We start from the raw sequence: 19,532 nt of genomic DNA, 5'->3' as shown, positions 1-19,532 counted from the left end.
TAATGGTGTAGTAATACCAAAATAATGACAATAACAATTAATTGTAATGTAGCAAAAATAAAATAATTGTAAGATTTATTTATTCGAAAAAGGCAGTTTCATTATTTTCTCTCCCGTTTTGGGGATATAGAAAACAGTAAAATTATAATTAAAAGCATTTTCTGTTGTCAGGTAAAGGTACGTTAATCGAAGGAAGCCAAACGAGAACTTGCCAAAATGCAAGTGAGACATTTTAGTATTTTTACAGTTACATTCCTACATTCCTACAGAGCATTTTTTATGCTCTGGTAATTTTAAAATTCACGTATAAATTCATAAATATACATGAAATCTCCTTATTGTAGTCACTCTTGTCAGCATGTGGCAAGCATACATTGTGATGTCTTATCTAGTGTTAAAACTTAATTACGACTGTGGTTCAGAAGCAGCATTGGCCAAGGCCCGTCAACACTGATATTTTAAGATCGATTGGGAAAGGGTTTGTTATGTGAGTTTCACATGACGAACCTTTCATCCAAAATACTCCTATAATGTTTTGGATCAGTTTGTTTTGATTTGAGATAATTAAGACGGTAGTTTCAGTTCTAAACAAAATATTCTGTTGCAGGTTGTCAAAAATGTTTTATGTCTTTTTGTCAAGTTAACACAACAAAATCGGTCCATTTTGTCAACACAATCATGTCAGTCGAGACTTTAGGGGGTCTCCAATAGATATGTTAGACAAATGAGTTTTGTTTTACGCCGCTTTGACACTATTGCTTCAATGTCACGGCGGTGACACAAGAAATAAGTTTCACTCTTCGTTCAAATTTGGAGATGTGAAGCCCTGTTTTAGGTACTGACGAATATGTTAACGACTGGACTTTAGCATTGACACAGAAAGGTTAGGTATGTTAACTGTACACAATACACTAGTACTTAGTCTAGTAACTGCCAAAGATGGGACCAAGTCACCAAACCGATTTTAACACGGAGCAAGTAAAAAGGATTGCGTGTGCGTGAAAGGATTAGGCCCGGAGTGTTAAACTGGTTTGACAAGTATACAGTAGGTCGTGGGTGGATAGGGTGTATGTGTAAGCAGTTGCTCCGGTATACCAGTCTTTCCGGTACTTACGTCGATCGTTCACCCTGTTTATATCCAGCGGGCGATTAACAAAGCGTTCGAATCACCACGTTATTCATAAGCCAGAATATAAACTGCAGTTGCGATATACAGAGTCAAGCAAAGTATTCGGACACTTGATTAACGTCACATCCATAGACTAACATGTTATTTCAGTGTAGCAGAACGTATTTGATGGTAGGTAAGATGATTCAAGAACATTAAGCTACATTAAAGTAACATTTAAGTCTAAGGATATTACGTTAAGTGTCCGAATACTGCCTGCATGGCTCTGGACATATCACAAGGTACATGCAGGCATAAGCAAACTCAGCAGAAGGTAATAGTGTACGAGAGTGAAATATCGGATTTAATTTGAATAAATATTTTTTTCTCTTACGTACATTTTCCTGCACAGCCATAAAATCAGTTTTTGAACCGACAAGGGTTGTCTTGCAGACACCATTTTAAATTTGACATGCAGTAAATATATGTTAAAGTAAATAATGGGTACATGTATACATAAGATACAATAGCTCCCTAAATATTTTCAAGTACACGTGTACGGCATAGTTGCTCATAATGCATACAAGATTATATACATTCATTAAGACTTGTCTAGTTGCCCGCACTAAAAACAAGATTTTCAAAGCTCTCTTAGATAGTCGAATGATAATGTATGGCACTCACGACAATGTTAGTGCTAAGAGAGCTTCTATGCCCTGGGTGGTTGTTTCTCAAAACTCGTATTTAGTTTATGTTGAAATAGACGCTCTTTCAGATAGGTCACGATCAAACTGAATTTCACTGATCAACTGTACAGAAGGCGGACACACAGTAATGATGATGATGATGACGATGATGATGATGATGATGATGATGATGGTGGTGGTGGTACAACGATAATAACTCTTACAACAACAACAAACGGGTGAGTGAGGGATGTTTTAGAACTACCTCAGGAATATTCACGGCGGGGGACACCGGGAATGGGGTTTCACAACTGAACCCTGGCATTCGGCATGGCTCCCTTCAACCACTAGCCCCCCACAGTGCCACAAAGCTGCGTGACCTACAACGTAAATTACATATAATAAGCAGCAAAAAAAAACGCAAGTTTCGAAAAAAAAAGAAATCTCATAAAAGTAAGCGTTCATGTTTATGTCTTCTATTTAAAACTTGACAAAAACAGAGTTGCGTTTCTTTTACTGTTCAGTATACATGTAGTTCTCGGTAAGTCACGCCGTGTCTATAATTACTACATACATCATGGCCATAATTACGTAAGTCATGTCAATAGTTACACGTATGCGTCCGTATGTTAGGCTAAATAAAAAATACTGAAATGTTTCTCGGGCATCGGAGCGTCGTTTCTATCTGTGTGCGTAACAATCTTTTATTGCCATTTAAAAAAAAAATTTTTTGACTAGGCCGCGCCCCGATCATCCATTTGCCCACCATAAGAATGAGTGTCTATAAGAACGAGTGTGACTGAATCTACAACTCATTAACACGTGCTAAACTACCAACGGTGTATTTCTGAGAGAAAACTTTAAAATATGTTCCGCCCTCGTCACTTTTTTCCATCAAAAATTTTTAAAAGTCCTACCGCTCTCGTCACTTTTTTAAAAAATCTGCCCCGAGAATCATTTAATATTTTCTTTATGCAGTCTTATGTTTGACGCTACCTGTCCATCGCTTATGTGACACTTTCAATCTGTTGACTGTGTTTGATTTAATGCGGGTCTGAACAATATGTCAGTTATGTTGCGAGGTATTATTGTATTGTAAAAGTAAATCGTGGCATTATTCGGGTCTTAGACGTTCACTACTTTGGCGAAAACTGGAGTGTGGTGATGATAAACCCAGACACAAAATCGAGGCGAACGGGAATGCGAACTGATAAGAGCTAAGTTTATTCAAGGGACGCAACTCTGTAAGCCATATTGCAATGTCTCGGCCATCTGGTCAGTGTTATCGTAATCCGTACGGGATTTTCCATTTTCTTCGTCCGATAAGTTGCAAACCTTATGTTTAGAAAGTAATGGGGTTTGCCCAACTTTCAAAGCAAAAATAACATATGTAAGCCCCGGCTTTTTTATAACAGTATCAACGCCCCTGAGTACAATGCGTCTGTCATGGCGGCGACGGTGGTAGTCTTGTGGATAAGACGCGAGTTCGATTAAGAATTTGGAGAATGCGTGACGCTCATTTCTGGTTTCCCCAGTTGTGATATTGCTGGAAAGTAGCTAAAAGCGACTTAAAACCATACTCAACGTCTTCCAAGATGTTAAAATAATTCGACGCCCGACGGTGTCACCCAGTTTCCGTAATGTGCTAAATATCATACAGCATCGATGGGGTAATGCGCCCTAAAATAAACTTATCATAAACAAGAAAAGCAAAACGAACCTGGAACCCCTGTTAGTTATACATGTATATTATTTCGCTATATGCTCGCTATCCACTGTTCATAGTCGAATAAATATGTGGCTTTAATGCTAAAAGTAAAACACAAAAAGGAGAAGAAAAAACGTAGCAAATCCAAACAGCAAAAACAAACAAACAAAATGACGTAAAATGTTCAAAACAACTGACTAACTAATCATCGAGGCGTCTTTTCTTTGCTCATCTGGTCAGAGACAGCGACCGGCTTGTAGTGTAAAGGGACGTAACTCGTGCAGCACTACTCCACGATTTTGGATCACTATTGAGAGCTGACATCCTGGTTCCCGGGCCTCTCATTAATATTGATGACAGGCCCGGGAACCAGGATGGACAGCTGCTCTCATGTGATCGCGGCGAAGAGTATCATCCATACTGTTGCGGGTATGATAAAAGAAATGAGAAGGATCTGTGATATATTTTGTTCTGATTTCACCAATGCTGGAGTAAATCTACCAAAAATGACCCAAACATTTTAACTCATTAATTGTTTTCGTTCGCGTGTGTGTTGCGTGTGTTCAGTTTGTATGTGTGTGTTATTGTTTACAGAAGTTCCGGACAAACCAGGATTCGAGTGCTACCCACCTCAAAAACTTTGATTAAAAAAATCTGAATGGCTGCTGAAAACAATAGATGAGACTATAGATGACAGTTTGGTCGCTCAGCCAGGCATGACGACGGACCGTCGACTCACTTTCCAAGAAATGCACATGCTGCCTACCATCACAAGGGGTCATCTCAAAGATATTTTATGCTATTTCATATGTGTTGAATATGTGTCATCTGTAACATCTTAACGGGCCTTTCTTCCATGAAGTTTATGTTGAGATTTGTAACAGAGTGTGATACCTGATGCCCATTAAAAAGCATTAAATGTCTCAATATATATTTGTAAATTGCTATGACATGCCGTGTACTGCCACAGTTTAATTTTCCGTAGGGGTTATCATATATTAGCTGATACATTTATCCCCCAGACCGACCCCAATCATTGTTTGCTACACCCGTCCTGATTTTGCTTTTGAGACGGCCCATCCTTCCTGTTTTTTTATAGTGATAGTGAGACTTCATGATAGCGACATCCTTAATAGTTTCAGGATGAAAGTTATTATTTTTTACGTCAGCTATCATTTATATTGAAGCTAAGTCTAATTTCAAAAATGTATTTTAAAAGGTGTCCTTTTCAATGCAACATCATCGCACATTAATTTGCATTAAGCCATGGACCTTTCCAAATAAGTCGCGTTGGACATAAAAAGAAGTCTGCATTGCTCACTTCTGCTCTAATCTCACTTCAGTAAAATTCTTTGTTACGTTTCCTATCTCCCTACCACTGAGCTGTAGTTAGTCCGTACTTAGTTTAACAGATCTCTCACACTTTCACATATCAAATGCGTAAATTGTAGAGATAAAAGTGAAATGAAGTTTGTGGTTTTTTCTATTTGCGACAGTACTATAAAGACCTTGACGCAATGTAACATGGATGTGCCAGAGGTGGGTTAGCCCAGTGAATAAAGCGTTCGCTCGTCACGCTGGAGACCCTGGTTCGATTCCCAAAATGGGTACAATGTGTGAAGCTCATGTCCGGAGTTCCCCGCTGGGACAGTGCTGGAATGTTGCTAAAAGTGGCGTAAAACTAAACTCACTCACTCACTCACTGGACATTTACATGCACAACAGTTGCCGACAGATAAAAGTGAGATACACCGCTGGGACACCATCTTGTCATTTGATGTCCATTTACGAAACCTTGCTTGTGCACAATTGTAACACAAATATTATGATCGTTTCTAGCGACAGAGCCTCATTTTGAGATTTCCAAGTCTCTGATTCTCCAAAGGCATGTAGAAGTTGGTGTAGTAATACAGGACAAATCATATGGATAACAACTTCTTGGATTTATTTCTCACGATGTGTCGGGACTTGGTCTAGCCCCATCATCAGGCTGAAGTGCTATATTCATCAGTTCAACCTGATGGTGGGCTAGAACAAACCCCGAAACGTCGTGAGAAATAAACTCAAGAAGGTGTTATCCATATGATTTGTCCTGTATTCCAGGTTTCTGTTTGTAAGAGCTCGCTGTACGACGGAGCACAGGCGCTTGTATCGTTTAGAAACGGCGTTCGAAGGACATATAGGTGTACAGACTCTACCACAGCACTATATAAAAGGACTTTCCGTCGCACAGGGACTTGTATCGCTTAGAAACGGCGTTCTATACAGGTGTATAGACTCTACCATAGCACTAGTGTTCTTTGAACGCCGTTTCTACTATAAGCGATACAAGTCCCTGTGCGAAGGAGCGCGCTGTGCGACGTGTTTGCAAGGATTACAAGGAGCGTAGTGTTGTACTATACAAGTGCTTAGATATATGAAATCATACTGATTAATATTTATGTATCCAGTTAGAGGAATTAGTCTAAAAATTCTAGACTGGTTATTGCACTAAATTGCGTTGTAGGATCGAACCCAGCCTACAGGAACCGAGGCTGTTGTGCTATCAATGTTTTGGCTTGTGCAATTAGATGAAACGGTAAAAGCTGTGTGTTACAGAGACAAAGTACTGGAGCCAGTAGACGAGTAAACGTTCCATTCCGGGGTAGATCAGGCGGGAATTTCGAGTTCCAGCTCGACAACGCTCGTTCACACACAGCTCAAGTATGCAGGGATTTTCTGGCACAAACCGTCAGAGTTCTGCCATGGTATGCCTGCCTGGAGTATGAGGTCGTGAGCAGTAGTCCCATCTTCGTTGTATACATATACAAAGTAATGAATCGCATCTCGTTACATAAAAAAACATGTTGATTGTGATAAGGAGACCCTATGACTGAGAAAACTCAGTGTCTGGTTTATTGACGCCCATATGTCTGTCTGCCTGTCTGCTGATGACAATATGCAATGCACAAATTCAATTACTGACCATTTGCAATTTGAAATTAACACCTATCGGGCTTCTAAGCCATAAACAAAGAACCGTCTGAGCGTATCGGCAAATGAACCAATGGTAAACCCCAGTACAAAATATTGCACTTTTGATTTGCGATTATACGCTTATAAATTTTGTTTATTTGTTTTTTCACAACCACCAGTGCATTTTATATATCATGATCAAGTGATAACGATGTTTTAATTATGTTCGAGGTTTTGGTTGCATGTAACCTTTAAATTACAGATTCCCTATCTTACAGTTGAAAAAAACCCGATGGTTTGTCTGTTTTCATGTCCATTTTGTGCCTGTGAACAGACCTATTCAGAACAGCCTTTCATAAAACATTACTTTCTTTAAACCTAATATATCTGATATTGCCCCAACGCAGGATTCCCGAGGAAACTTCGTGCACAGAGTAAGCTAAACTTAAACCCTGATTTGATGCGCTTTCGATGGATATAAAGATTGCGTGCATATATAACAGATGCTGGCTTGCGTGTCCCGACCTTGGAGATCCGGGTCAGGACTGGTCTTCAGAAATCAATGCATGAGGTGACTAACGGGGTCGGGTTGTCAGGATCGCTAGCTTGGTTGACATATCATCGTATCCCAGTTGCGTACGTTGATGCTCATGCTGTTAATCCCTGGATTGTTTAGGGCAGCCTGACAAATGTATATGAACCAGGACAGTCTACCAAACAGACGGGATACAGTTGGTGCAACCTGACGAATGTATATGAACCAGGACAGTCTTACAAACAGACGAGGAACAGTAAGGGAAACCTGATAAATGTATATGAACCAGGACAGTCTTACAAACAGACAGTATACAGTTAGGGCAGCCTGACAAATGTGTATGAACCAGGACAGTCTTTCAAACAGACGGGGAACAGTTATGGCAACCTGACAAATGTATATGAACCAGTACAGTCTTACAAGACGGGGAACGGGGAACAGTTATGGCAACCTGACAAATGTGTATGAACCAGGGCAGCCTTGTAAACATAAGGGGAACAGTTAGGGCAACCTGACAAATGTGTATGAACCAGGGCAGCCTTGTAAACATAAGGGGAACAGTTAGGGCAACCTGACAAATGTGTGTATGAACCAGGACAATCTTACAAACATAAGGGGAACAGTTAGGGCAACCTGACAAATGTGTATGAACCAGGGCAGCCTTGTAAACATAAGGGGAACAGTTAGGGCAACCTGACAAATGTATGTGTATCCGGGCAACCTAAAAACTGATGACTAACAAATAGGACAAGTTATACAAAACGAATATGCATCTCATGTCATTATTTGAAATGGTTATTATTCAATATGCAGTTACACTATTTCTTTCAGAACAAAGCGGGAGGTGGGTTAGCCTAGTGGCTAAAGCATTCGCCTGTCACACCGGAGACCATGGTTCAATTCCCCTCATGGGTACAATATTTGTGGTATTTCCCCGCCCGCCGTGATGTTGCTGAAATATTGCTGCAGGAAGCGTAAAACCACACTCACTTACTCACACACTCACTCACTCATTTTGACAACAAACACGATCATCTGCACCAATTCTTTCTTTATCTTGTTATTGCTATAACATATCCAAACGCCAATCAGACTTTGATTCTTTTTTAATCCCCCGCAACGCGTTTTGCGGTGGGTATTAAAATGCACCCGGTCGGTCCATCTGTCTGTGCACATTCATCTTTTCCGGAGCAGAACTCTGAAACCGTTCAATATGTCTTCACCAAACTTGACACATAGATTGGTCTAGTGGTGTACTGGTGCTTTTTGATAGTTTTGGTGTTTCCATGGCAACAAGTTTGACTTTGACTGAAATTGGAGGTAATGCGGGGGATATTGATGACTGTGTCTTCCTGTTTATGACTTGATCATAAAACCTTTAAAAAATCAACAAGAGAATTTAAACCCGGATTAAAGTCACGTGACAGACGGAAGTTGAACCAGTTAAACATTTTCCTCAATACAACACTCGGCTGATTTCGAAATAAAACTGTTCATGTGTCTACATCGGTGTACATTAAAAGTAGGACAGCACAACGATAGCTTATGTGAAGGTCACGGTCACCCTGACCCAGGAATTCCTAGATTCATTTCCTTTCGAACGACATCGTTTGATTGTCTGCTTGAGTACTATCGGCGTCACTCTTATAATCTGCAATCACGTGGGTAAGGAAATTCAAATTTGAGACCCAAGTGGCTGGACGTCAAGCTGTAAGTGTGTTTTTCATGCTTACAGTTCCTCGTTCTCTGATGTATTGTCACAACAAATACGGATAAGTTACTTAAAAATCGCAAGTTAACGCATCGGAATAGCTCATCCGTTGAGATGTTTTCCTCTGAACGAGCATTAAAGGCCCGGACCTGTGACAAAGGCATGTAATAACACCGAACCGGCGATCTTGTGGAATAATACAGTTTAAGTGTACCGGGAAGTGGTCTTTTCATCTTTTCACAAACAGTAATTTAGTTGGAGTGGCTCCAATACCTCTTTGTGTGATGTCACGGGAACTCTGGGTCCACTATTCTACTGAAAACTGGATTTGGGGCGGTGGGGTAGCTTAATGCTTCAAGCGTTCTCTCGGCACGCTCAAGACAAGGGTTCGATTCCACACATAGGTACAATGTTTAAGGCCCATATCTTGTGTCACCCGTCGTGATGTTGTTGGAATACTGCTAAATTCAGCATACTCAGCTCATAATCATATTCAAATACTAACTGATATTATATTCATTATATGGTCTCTGATGTGATCAAATGTGTTCACGTTGCTTGGGTGAAAACAGTCAAAACATCACAACTTAAAGATGAACTTGTAAGTTAACTAAGACCCACCCCTTCTTTCAATGATCGTTGCTGATTTTATATATAAAATATAACTGGGAGTTGAGTTTCCTGATTAGTGAAACATAATTAGAAATTGATTAGTGAAATATATACATAACATCAACAACGATTAGTGCAAGAAGGGGCGGGACGGTGGGCGGTGGGCGGGTAGTGGTGCACTTTATTGAGAAAGAGAAGGGGCGCACGTTTCATTTCCACCCGAGTTTCAATCGTCATTCAACAAAATGTTCAGGATAAAGGGTCCGCCAATAGCCAATTCTTGTTTGCTTCAACAACAGGAAGAAGAAAGTGGCGAGATAACGAACACATTGTTTATTCACTGAAGTAGTGATTTACGAAATTTTTATGGCCACACACCTGTCAACAGCTTTAGAGATGTCACTGCAAACACATGCTCATGAGAATCATGCTCTCGGGGGCAGGGGGAGAGTATATAGATACTCTCACACCCATTGCCATTGTGGACTGCACCATCGTGATCCTAATGCTATTTATGTCCTTGTAGAAAGAGAAAACAGAGCGTTGCGAGAATTCAACAGTTTCGATTTTACGTCTGGAACAATCTCGTCAGAGAATCTCATCTGTGCTGTTGATATTTATGTAACAAGATGACTCAGTTTTGACTAAATGTTTAGATATTACACCTCAATCCATGGTCTAAGAATTCAGCCAAGGCGCGTATAACAGATGATGGATAAAAGGAATTACGCCAGTTTGTTGTAGTGGAATGTACAATCCGACAAAACACCCACGTCTTTGAGTGTTATTTTAGAAGCTGGGAAGTACGTACAAAACAGACGCTCTTTATGGATGACAACTTCATAAAGAGAGCGCGACGTTTTGATACAGATTCGTGTACATTTGTTTGAGAAGTAAATTTGACTATTTTGTAATCTGGCATACAATCATAATTTTTTTTTAAAATCCTACATATATTCCAAACAATAGGACTCTTCATTCAAGAAATGAATGGTTTAAGTAACCGTGTGTATAAGTTCGAAATAAATCTCTAAATTATTACATCAGAACTGAAAATTGTTAAGGTACCGTTATCTCTACACCATATTCCAATTTAAGGTTCCATTTCTTAATTTCGTGGAATACCATCAACATTTGGTCTCATTGCTAACCTCAGAATCCCGAGTACGACTTACGCTTACAAACATCTCCAGAAAACGAGAAAACGTTGGGATTTAGAGTTAGATAGTTTTTTAAAAAACCATCAGAGATAAACGGAATTCCTAGGTCCATTAATTCTTTTTACTGTGAATCTGAATACAATGTTTTTTTGCGACCAGTCCACCTTGTCCCTAACAAGCGTATACCCTCTAAGTAAAATTCAAAATGAGGCAGAGGTTATTAGTAAATTGAATATACAAATCTGTCTCTATAAGGACATGAGGGGCCATTCATAATCAATGGATGGGCTTGGCGGAAGATAATGATTTATAGGGAGCTAACAGCATCCGATGTACAATGTGAAAATGTGAATGACCCCCAGCACCCTAATTTTATGTACAAGGTAAGTGACACCCCTAATTGCTTGTCATGTGCAAAATTGTTGACCTTCCCGCTAGTGCACGTGCACACAATTGATGCCGCCCCCCACCCCTACCCATTCATCCCTTCCTTTCCTCCACAGATCTCCCCTCTCTCTCTCATACACTTAAAATCACCACCATTGACACAATAATACCTCTACTCTGTGCAAAAACTGTTCACAGAAAGTTGTACGTGGCCTTGTGCTGTCACAGCTGTGAGTCAATTCATGACTGCAAAATACACTGTATGAACGTTCAACAAGGCTAGTGCATGTAGGTCACCTTCTAACAACAGAGTCACAGCTGAAAAACGGCCTGCGGCTTTCTAGAAGCAGCTCACTTCCGAGAAACCAGTACAAGTGAACGTGTGTGCAGAGCCCCGTCATTGCATGAATTACCCACAAGCCGTTTCCTGGAATTCCTCCATTCTCAACCAGTCTGAATACGGCTATCGTGAATGAGTTAGCTTTTCAGGGCAAGAATCAATACGCTGTCTGTAAAGCATTTAGTTATTTTTAGCTGTGGGCAATCTGGTTCAGGTTCTCCCAAGGTCGATATTGTGTGTGTTGATACAGTGTCGTGGTCTAATTATACCGTGGTGAAATTCACATTGTGAGTAACCATTTACATGAATATTTGGGTTCTCATTGCTTGTATAATATAGCCGATTACAAGTGAGGACGTGTAGATATAGCCACCACTTTTAACAATATACCAATAATATCGTGGTGGGGGTCAGGAGAAATGGGCTTCAAACACTGTACCCTTGTCACAGGTTTTTTTTAATGTACATGAAAACCGAAAGTTGCACCTTTGTAACAGAATGTTTCCACTGCTAGTTGAAAGTATTCCCCACCTATAACAAACGCAATATTTTGAATATTAGAATATAACGCCTTTGGAATTACGTAACAATGACAATGTTTCTATTCTTGTCATACATGTCTTTAAGGGGTTCCACAACTGAAGCTAACGCAGAGATCGCCAAAACTGGTTTTATTCCTGTTATTACGCAAGTGATGACCACACGGTACTTTTGTTCATATATAGAGCAAGCTAAGTCTTACTCAAAGTCCCGTGTGAAGTTTTAATGCTTATGTATTTACATTTAGAGAGAAACCTGGCAAAATATAGATGCCCTGATGGTTGCTGGACTAAGGATGCCCGAGAGAGTAACAGCGGCCCATATGCAGTTTAGTTCCAGTCAAAACAAAGGCTGGAAACATTCCCAAGTCATGCATTATTTGGACATTTGTATAATAAAATGCCTGCACAGAAAAAGACTTATTGTATGAAATAGACCATCTACATTACTGTGATTGCCATATTTAGATATTTATGCATTAGGCACGACCACGCTCTCTGAAAGGCGACAGTATATCATCCTGATCAAGACGATGAATGGAAATGACATCATAAATATAGTAGTTATGGGTGCAAGGAGGCTTTTGCTTAGACACATAAACTGTAAGCCCGTTTTATGAAAAAAATCTGTAATAACCTTGAACGTGAAGCCCTGGTGGTCCCTGGAAAACTATGCAGTGGAAAAGGTGCTTTTGCCGAGGTGCCACATCCGGCTTTCATGTACAGTCGAGTATCCCCTGTGTATGTCGGGAATCGAACCCGGGTCTTCAGCGTGACGGACCACAGGCGAAATGTGTAGCGCAAAATGGGTTGCGCAGCACACGGAAACCGACCAGTCTTCGTATATGCGAGCGAAGCATATACGAAGACTGATCAGTTTCGATCTATACGAAGAGTGGTCAGTTTCGTTCAGATGCGCAACCTATTTTGCGCTACACTTTGCCTGTGGACGAGCGAAGACTTCAACCACTAGGCTTTTTAATGTTTAATGCTGCACTGTCTTAAGATGACGGTCTGTAATAATGAAATCTGGACCAGACAATCATGTGAGCATTCACCAATAATGTGAGCATTCACCAAAGCATCCAGGATGCGACAGTCGCAATTCCATTCAACTGAAGTGGGGTAACCTAATTATTAAAGAACAGATCCGCTCCTCACACAGAAGATCCGTGCCTGATTCTCCTGATTCTCCTGATAGGCACAATGCATGACGCTGGTATCCCCTGGCGTTGTTTTCTTGGAATACTACCAAAAGCGGCGGAAAACTATACTCACTCACTCAGCTACAAAACGGTAGTGAACTTAAGCAGGTCGGAAAGAAGCATCCGCAGAGAGGCGACTTTAGTCCAAGCTATGCTAAAATATTTGACATTTCTGGATAAAGAAAAATAGAAAATTGAACTCTCAGGGATCGGACGCTTTGAGGTAGCCTAATGGTTAAAGCGTCCGCTCGTCATGCTGAAGACGGGGATTCGATAATGTGTGAAGTTGTTGCTGGTGTCTACCGCATGGAGATTACTCAAAAATTGTTAAAAGCGGCGCAATACCACCCTCATTGGCCGTTTCGAGATTAAATGATTAGAAAATACTTTTCGATTGCCTCCCAATCTGCTGACTGACGATTTAAATTGGCATATGGTAGCTCGTTCCGTGTTTGCACCTGAAACGGGTATGATGCGCAAAGGAGATAATTCTATAGATATACAACTTAATTCGAATGAAGGCGATCTTCCGGTGTAGATACTAACACTGTTATCAAACACGAGGTCACTCAGTTAGCTCATCTCTCGCTTGATAATGCTGTTAGTATCTGTCCCGAAAAAAACGTTAAGAAGTTGTACTTTATCATTAACCTGGAATTCTCTATTTAGGATGTAATGTAAATCTAACCCGAACTCTTTCCACTCTGTGAGAGCTCTGTAACAGTAAAATATCATACAACGTGCAACAAGTGGTTCTTTATAATTAAACTGGAATTCTTTATTTAGGATGTAATGTAAATCTAACCTGAAAACCTTCCACTCTGTGAGAGCTCTATAACAGTAAAATATCATACAACGTGCACGTGCAATAAAAGTGGGAAAATGCACACTCACTATTGAGACAGATTTTATTGTAATAATTCTTTCAAAATGACTGTACCGCAACTGCCAATCAGGACAAGATGTGTTCAAGCACAGTTTGGTTCAAATGGAACAAACCAGGAACTTTGGATACACTGACTTTTCTCATGAGACTATCCCTATCAAATGCAGTAAAAAGAATTTCTGTTACTGATTGGTTACAACAATTCAGTTACAACATCAGAAAACACACGACCCGAAACAAAATGCAAATAGAAGAATAGACATTGAAGTGAGCTTCTGCCTTGTTTCTATGTAGTGTTCACTATTGGGAAAACTATGCAAATATTAACGTTAAACAGAACGTTAAGACAACGTAAAATACGTCAGCATCGACAACGTCAGGCTACAAAGTTGTGACAAGGTAAATGGGTGTCCACATAATGACGTTGTAGCAACGAAAGCATGAGGCTGTGACACCGTGAAACCGTTAGGTGGGAATATGCAATATGAAACAAACGTATACCAAGATACAAATACATTGGATATCATATGAATCTGTGTACAGTCTTTCTTAATAACAAATAGGAATAGGCAAATTAACCTCTACAAACTATTTTCAGTAAACGCACAACCAAGTAAAGAAGTGAGATAAAAATAGTATTAAAATAATTCTGAATTGCCATAAAAACAAAATATTAGTGTTAGTAAGGTATTTGGGAAGCGTAAAATATAGACTAAAGTATATATAAATGACCACATACAACTTCATACAAGCGGTCATTTAACAAATGCAACTGTTAAACACTTGCAACAGTTATACGAGTAATTGACATGGACAAAATTGTCTCCCCCGGAAATAGTTCAATGCATGGGAGTAAAGGTTTTCACTTGGTACGTAATATTTTATGACCACTTGTATGCTTCTCCACATCGAATAGAAAACGCCACGTTCTTAACCATCTCGTTGTAGTCAATGTTGGAGTAGCTAATTCACAAATAGTAAAGCTACGTGCATTAAGACTTCAAAGGGACCAGTAATTCCAGTTCATTTTAAGCGTTGTACGATAAATGTACTAATATATTTACCGAGACCACGGCCCTTATTCCCGAAACGTTCGTAGCCCCAAGGATTTTAAACTAGGATCGTAGCCAGTGTGTTAAGAATGGGCGTAAGAAGTTCGTAGGGCGACGAACGTTTCGAGAATAGCTAGCCAACTCTCCCACCCCAAAAACGTTCGCTACATCCGTCAGTTCGTTATAAGCGTAGTTCGATAAATGTACTTCGTTATAAACGTTGCGTACTGCAGACAAAAAGTGCTTGTCATCGTCAACACCACGTATGATGGCTTATATGCTGCATCCGACCTCGTAACAGCCAGATATACCATCATATATTACATGCATTAGACTGCCTGGTGTGTTTTGGCACCCTTCTTTGACAGGACTGACAGACTTTCATTTCATTCAAACCCAACGAAAATTGAATTAGGAGCTTCACTGCATGTTCCAACATCTCGATTAAAGAGTCCTTAAAGAACACAAAAAGTTGCATTTACCTCAGAGTATAAAATGACCTCGTCTAAGTTCTTTGTGATTATCAAATTCTAGGGTGTTCCTATATTTATTGTTCGCAGTATATTATCAATATCGGAAATATGGTGTGTGGAGGTTTGTGGAACAAAAACCACAAAAAAGCTTTGCATGAACAGTTAAGACAAAAAATCATGAATTCACGAAAACGTTAACTTTATTTTTCCATGATCAAATAGAATTAGTTAAGTTTGCCAGATCATGATTCAGTCTTGACTAGTGACTATCATTGTATAATGCATTAAGGCCTTGATTGTCCCGAGTTCTGTTATTATTTCTATTATTATTCCTATTATTGAATTGAACCTCTGGTAAAGAGCAAGCTGTCATGAGTGAGATTTCTTTTCAACACATGTCTGTGACAAGAGGCGGATGCTTTGCCAAGGATCTTGGATACAGGGACGGTGCATGTCGTTACCAGATATATCTGGTAATTCAAAGATGAATCCTTTAAAAAATAAATTTATTTCATAGGAGTTTGATGCATGTATACTGGATATGCCCTTTTCAACAGCTACTGGTAATTCAAGATGGTTTGTTTCAATTCACCCGAGAGATTGCGCAAAATGTTTTATCGCTGCTAATTACACTTATTTCACCGTCTTTAACAAATCTTTAAGTCATTATTACATGATTCATTCCCTCTACTTAGAAAAGTATATGGACAATTGTTATTTCTTCGAATTAGGGTTTCTGTTTTGGCAACAGTTTTCTGTGTCTCCTTCCGTTCTGAACAGGAACATTCGGAATTTGCTGTCCCAAAGTTATCAGCACAGCTAAAGGTCCGGACATCCCAGGTCTGCTAGACATCATCCTCTGGGTGCCAATCTGATGCCCAGCATTTGCCATAACACAATCTATTCTACCAGCAGGTATCTGCTGGCCCCCAGCTGCGATGCTGCTCTCTATTTCTCTGACTGGCATTTTCTGACCTCCATTCAACAGTATACCTCTCACCTGATCTGCTGGCATGTGATCTCCACCGTTCACTACGGCGTCTGTCAAGTAACCAGTTGGCATCTTCTGACTATTCACCGTGGTACCTCCCATCTGCTCTGCGGGCATAAGTTGGCCACCGTTTACCATGACGTCCCTTACGGGAACAGCTGGCAGTTCTAGGTTTCCATTCACCATTATACCCCCTGTCAAACCGGCTGTCACGTGTTGTCCTCCATTTGCCAAGGTACCTCCCATCTGACCTGCTGGCACGTGTTGTCCCCAATTTGTCATGGAACCACCAATCGTGCCAGCGTGCATGTATTGTCTTCCATTTGCCATGGTCCCATCAATCTGACCGACTTTCATGTGTTGTCCTCCAATAACAATCGTACCCCCCATCTGGTCAGTTGGCAGGCATGATCCTACGTTTATCATGGTTCCATCAATCTGATGAGTTGCAATGTGTGGTCCCCCATTTGTCATGGTACCACCAATTTGACTAGCTAGCGTGTGTTGTCCTTCACTTGCCATGATTCCTCTCATCAAATCATCTGACACGTATTGTCCCCCATTTTCCATAGTAACACCAACCTGATGAGTTGTCACGTGTTGTCCTCCATCTACCATGGTACCACCAATCTGATCACTTGACAAGTGTATTCCTCCATTTGCCATAGTAACACCAATCTGATGAGCTGTCAAGTGTTGTCCTCCATCTACCAAGGTACCACCAATCAGACCAGTTGACAAGTGTGGTCCTCCATTTGCCATAGTAACACCAATCTGATGAGTTGTCACGTGTTGTCCTCCATCTACCATGGTACCACCAATCAGACCAGTTGGCAAGTGTGGTCCTCCATTTGCCATAGTAACATCAATCTGATGAGTTGTCACGTGTTGTCCTCCATCTACCATGGTACCACCAATCTGACCAGTTGACAAGTGTGGTCCTCCATTTGCCATAGTAACACCAATCTGATGAGTTGTCACGTGTTGTCCTCCATCTACCAAGGTACCACCAATCTGATGAGCTGTCACGTGTTGTCCTCCATCTACCAAGGTACCACCAATCTGACCAGTTGACAAGTGTGGTCCTCCATTTGCCATGGTAACTCCCATCAAACCAACTGACACGTGTTGTCCCCTATTTGCCATGGTACCACCAATCTGGTCGGATGTCGTCCCCTGGCCTCCATGCATCATGGTATTTCCCATCTGTCCAGCTGTCATGGTTTGTCCTGCACTTGTCATGGAACCACCAGTCTGACCGTATGGCATACATTGATGTCCATGGGTTCCGTCCACACTGTAGTTCTGCTGTTGTGCACTGTTGCTGCCCGGCGTCATACATGCTAGATAAGCCGTTGTCGATTGTGCGGGAACAACCTGCCCTCTATCTTTCGACATGTTTCTCTCTGACAAACGGTAATTAATTTGCTGTCCAGCACAACTCGAATTCTGCGACTCATGACCATTCACGATCCTCTGAGCAACATTCATGTGGTTACCGTCAAACGTTTGCTGTGAAATGGGCATGGCCGTGTTGGGTTTGCAACTGTTAAATTGCATCTGGATTGGATCTGCCATATACCGATACTGATCTGGAATCATTGAAGTTGCAGCTGGAGCCATTCCTACCAAAGGTGATGTGTTTATCTTCTGAAAGGCCTTTTGCTGTTGCTCATGTTGCCCAAAAGGAATTGCAGAGAACACGCGTTGCTTCCCGCAAGGTGATGCTGTCAACAGACACGTGTCACTGCCTGACACAGCAGTTATCCTCTGCTGATGATATAAAACCTTCTGGTGTGCGGAAGTAAAGGTGGACGGCTGATTTCCAACTTGTGATAAGGTTGTCTGGTTTGTTAATGTCAGTGGACAAACGGAGACGCCAGGATGTTGACCAGGGCCTGCAAACGATGAAGCTGATGACCGACCATCAAGATGGTTCGTGAACGGTTCAGGATTCCGGATTTGCGATGTATCTAAGTGTTCAGCTGATGAAGGTACAACTGTTTTGCTGGAAACTTGACCTCTCTTCCTTTTAGTTTTGGGGATCTTCTTTTCAGTCTCCTCTTCGTTCATCTTCTCAAAGACGATACTTGGAATACACTCTTGAGAAACTAAATCAGGTGCCTGCTCATTAGAGTTTGCCATTCCACCCGCTGCATAATCACCACATGGTTCCAAAAGAGTGCGGATGAACGAATCCATATCAAGATTCACGCTTGCGTCGGATGAACTTGACTGAGGCCTTGCGCTGTCTGGTCTGGAATAAGGTTTATCACCGTTCGCTGTCCTACTCACCTTTGGTTTGGAAGCCAGACCTCTTTCAAGGAGGATTTCGGGACTTTTTAATGAAAGCTTCTTTAATTTTTCATTTAGAGATATTGGTATATCAATAGACGCTGTTTCGTGGTAAAAGTCGTTGGCAGCCGGGGTTGCTTGGTCAAGGTGGGTTGAGGGTCCTGCACATACAACTCCATTGGTTTGCTTGTTTGAATTAGATGGAACTGACGAATCCAGAACAATTTCGGAGTGTCTCAAGGCACCTGTACTGTTTCTTCTCTTAGATGCTGAAATTTCCGGAGGCGTATCCTTCTCGTCGCCCTTTTGTTTACTTTTCACCGACAGGTCAACAGGTGACAATGTAACGCTACTTGTATGAAGGGAGGACGTCTGATTTGCATCACGATCAAACCTCTTTCTCCTGTTTGATGCCTGCTTGAGGCATTGGTTTTGGGCAGCACCATGGGCACTATCCGTTTTATCCCTACCCGGAACTTTGGGTGGTGGAGCGCCAACCTTTAACTCTGAAAGCTGTTGGGCGAGTATGCCTACACTTTCTTGCAGTCTCCCTCTGGTTTGATCATTGGCAGTTGCAGTACATCCTTGTCTCTCGTTATCCATCATTGAAGGTGTTGCATGAGAACACATTATCCGTGAAACCTGTTGAGAAAAGATGTAGATAGTGAAAGGAAACTTAATATGTCTTGGAATGTTTTGGGGTCTATCCTCTATTTATTCTTTGAATACTGCTGAACACTTGCCCAGAACATTCTCTGTGTTCATCAAATTACATCTTCTGAAATGCCAATTAAGTATATTTAGTCTGATATTTCCTATGAGACTTTCCCGCGATATCAAGAAAGAATCCCTGTTGTATTAGCTCATGTTTTACTCATTTCATTGAGGG

At 40.9% G+C, this 19,532-nt stretch overlaps 1 protein-coding gene across 1 annotated transcript in view; it reads right to left on the bottom strand.

The window, feature by feature from the left end:
- LOC137295003 (uncharacterized) overlaps positions 1–19,532 on the bottom strand; it is a 109,674-nt gene that overhangs the window by 87,956 nt on the left and 2,186 nt on the right. Inside the window, exon 2 of the mRNA XM_067826246.1 lies at positions 16,444–19,285. Coding sequence (XP_067682347.1) covers positions 16,444–19,273 — 2,830 coding nt within the window. The 5' untranslated portion in view covers positions 19,274–19,285. The remainder of the gene's footprint in view (positions 1–16,443; positions 19,286–19,532) is intronic.

Source organism: Haliotis asinina, chromosome 8, assembly GCF_037392515.1.
Source record: "Haliotis asinina isolate JCU_RB_2024 chromosome 8, JCU_Hal_asi_v2, whole genome shotgun sequence".
Taxonomy (NCBI): Eukaryota; Metazoa; Mollusca; class Gastropoda; order Lepetellida; family Haliotidae; genus Haliotis; species Haliotis asinina.
The sequence above is the reverse complement of the archived record's forward strand: the minus strand, read 5'-3'. Positions and strand labels throughout refer to the sequence as shown.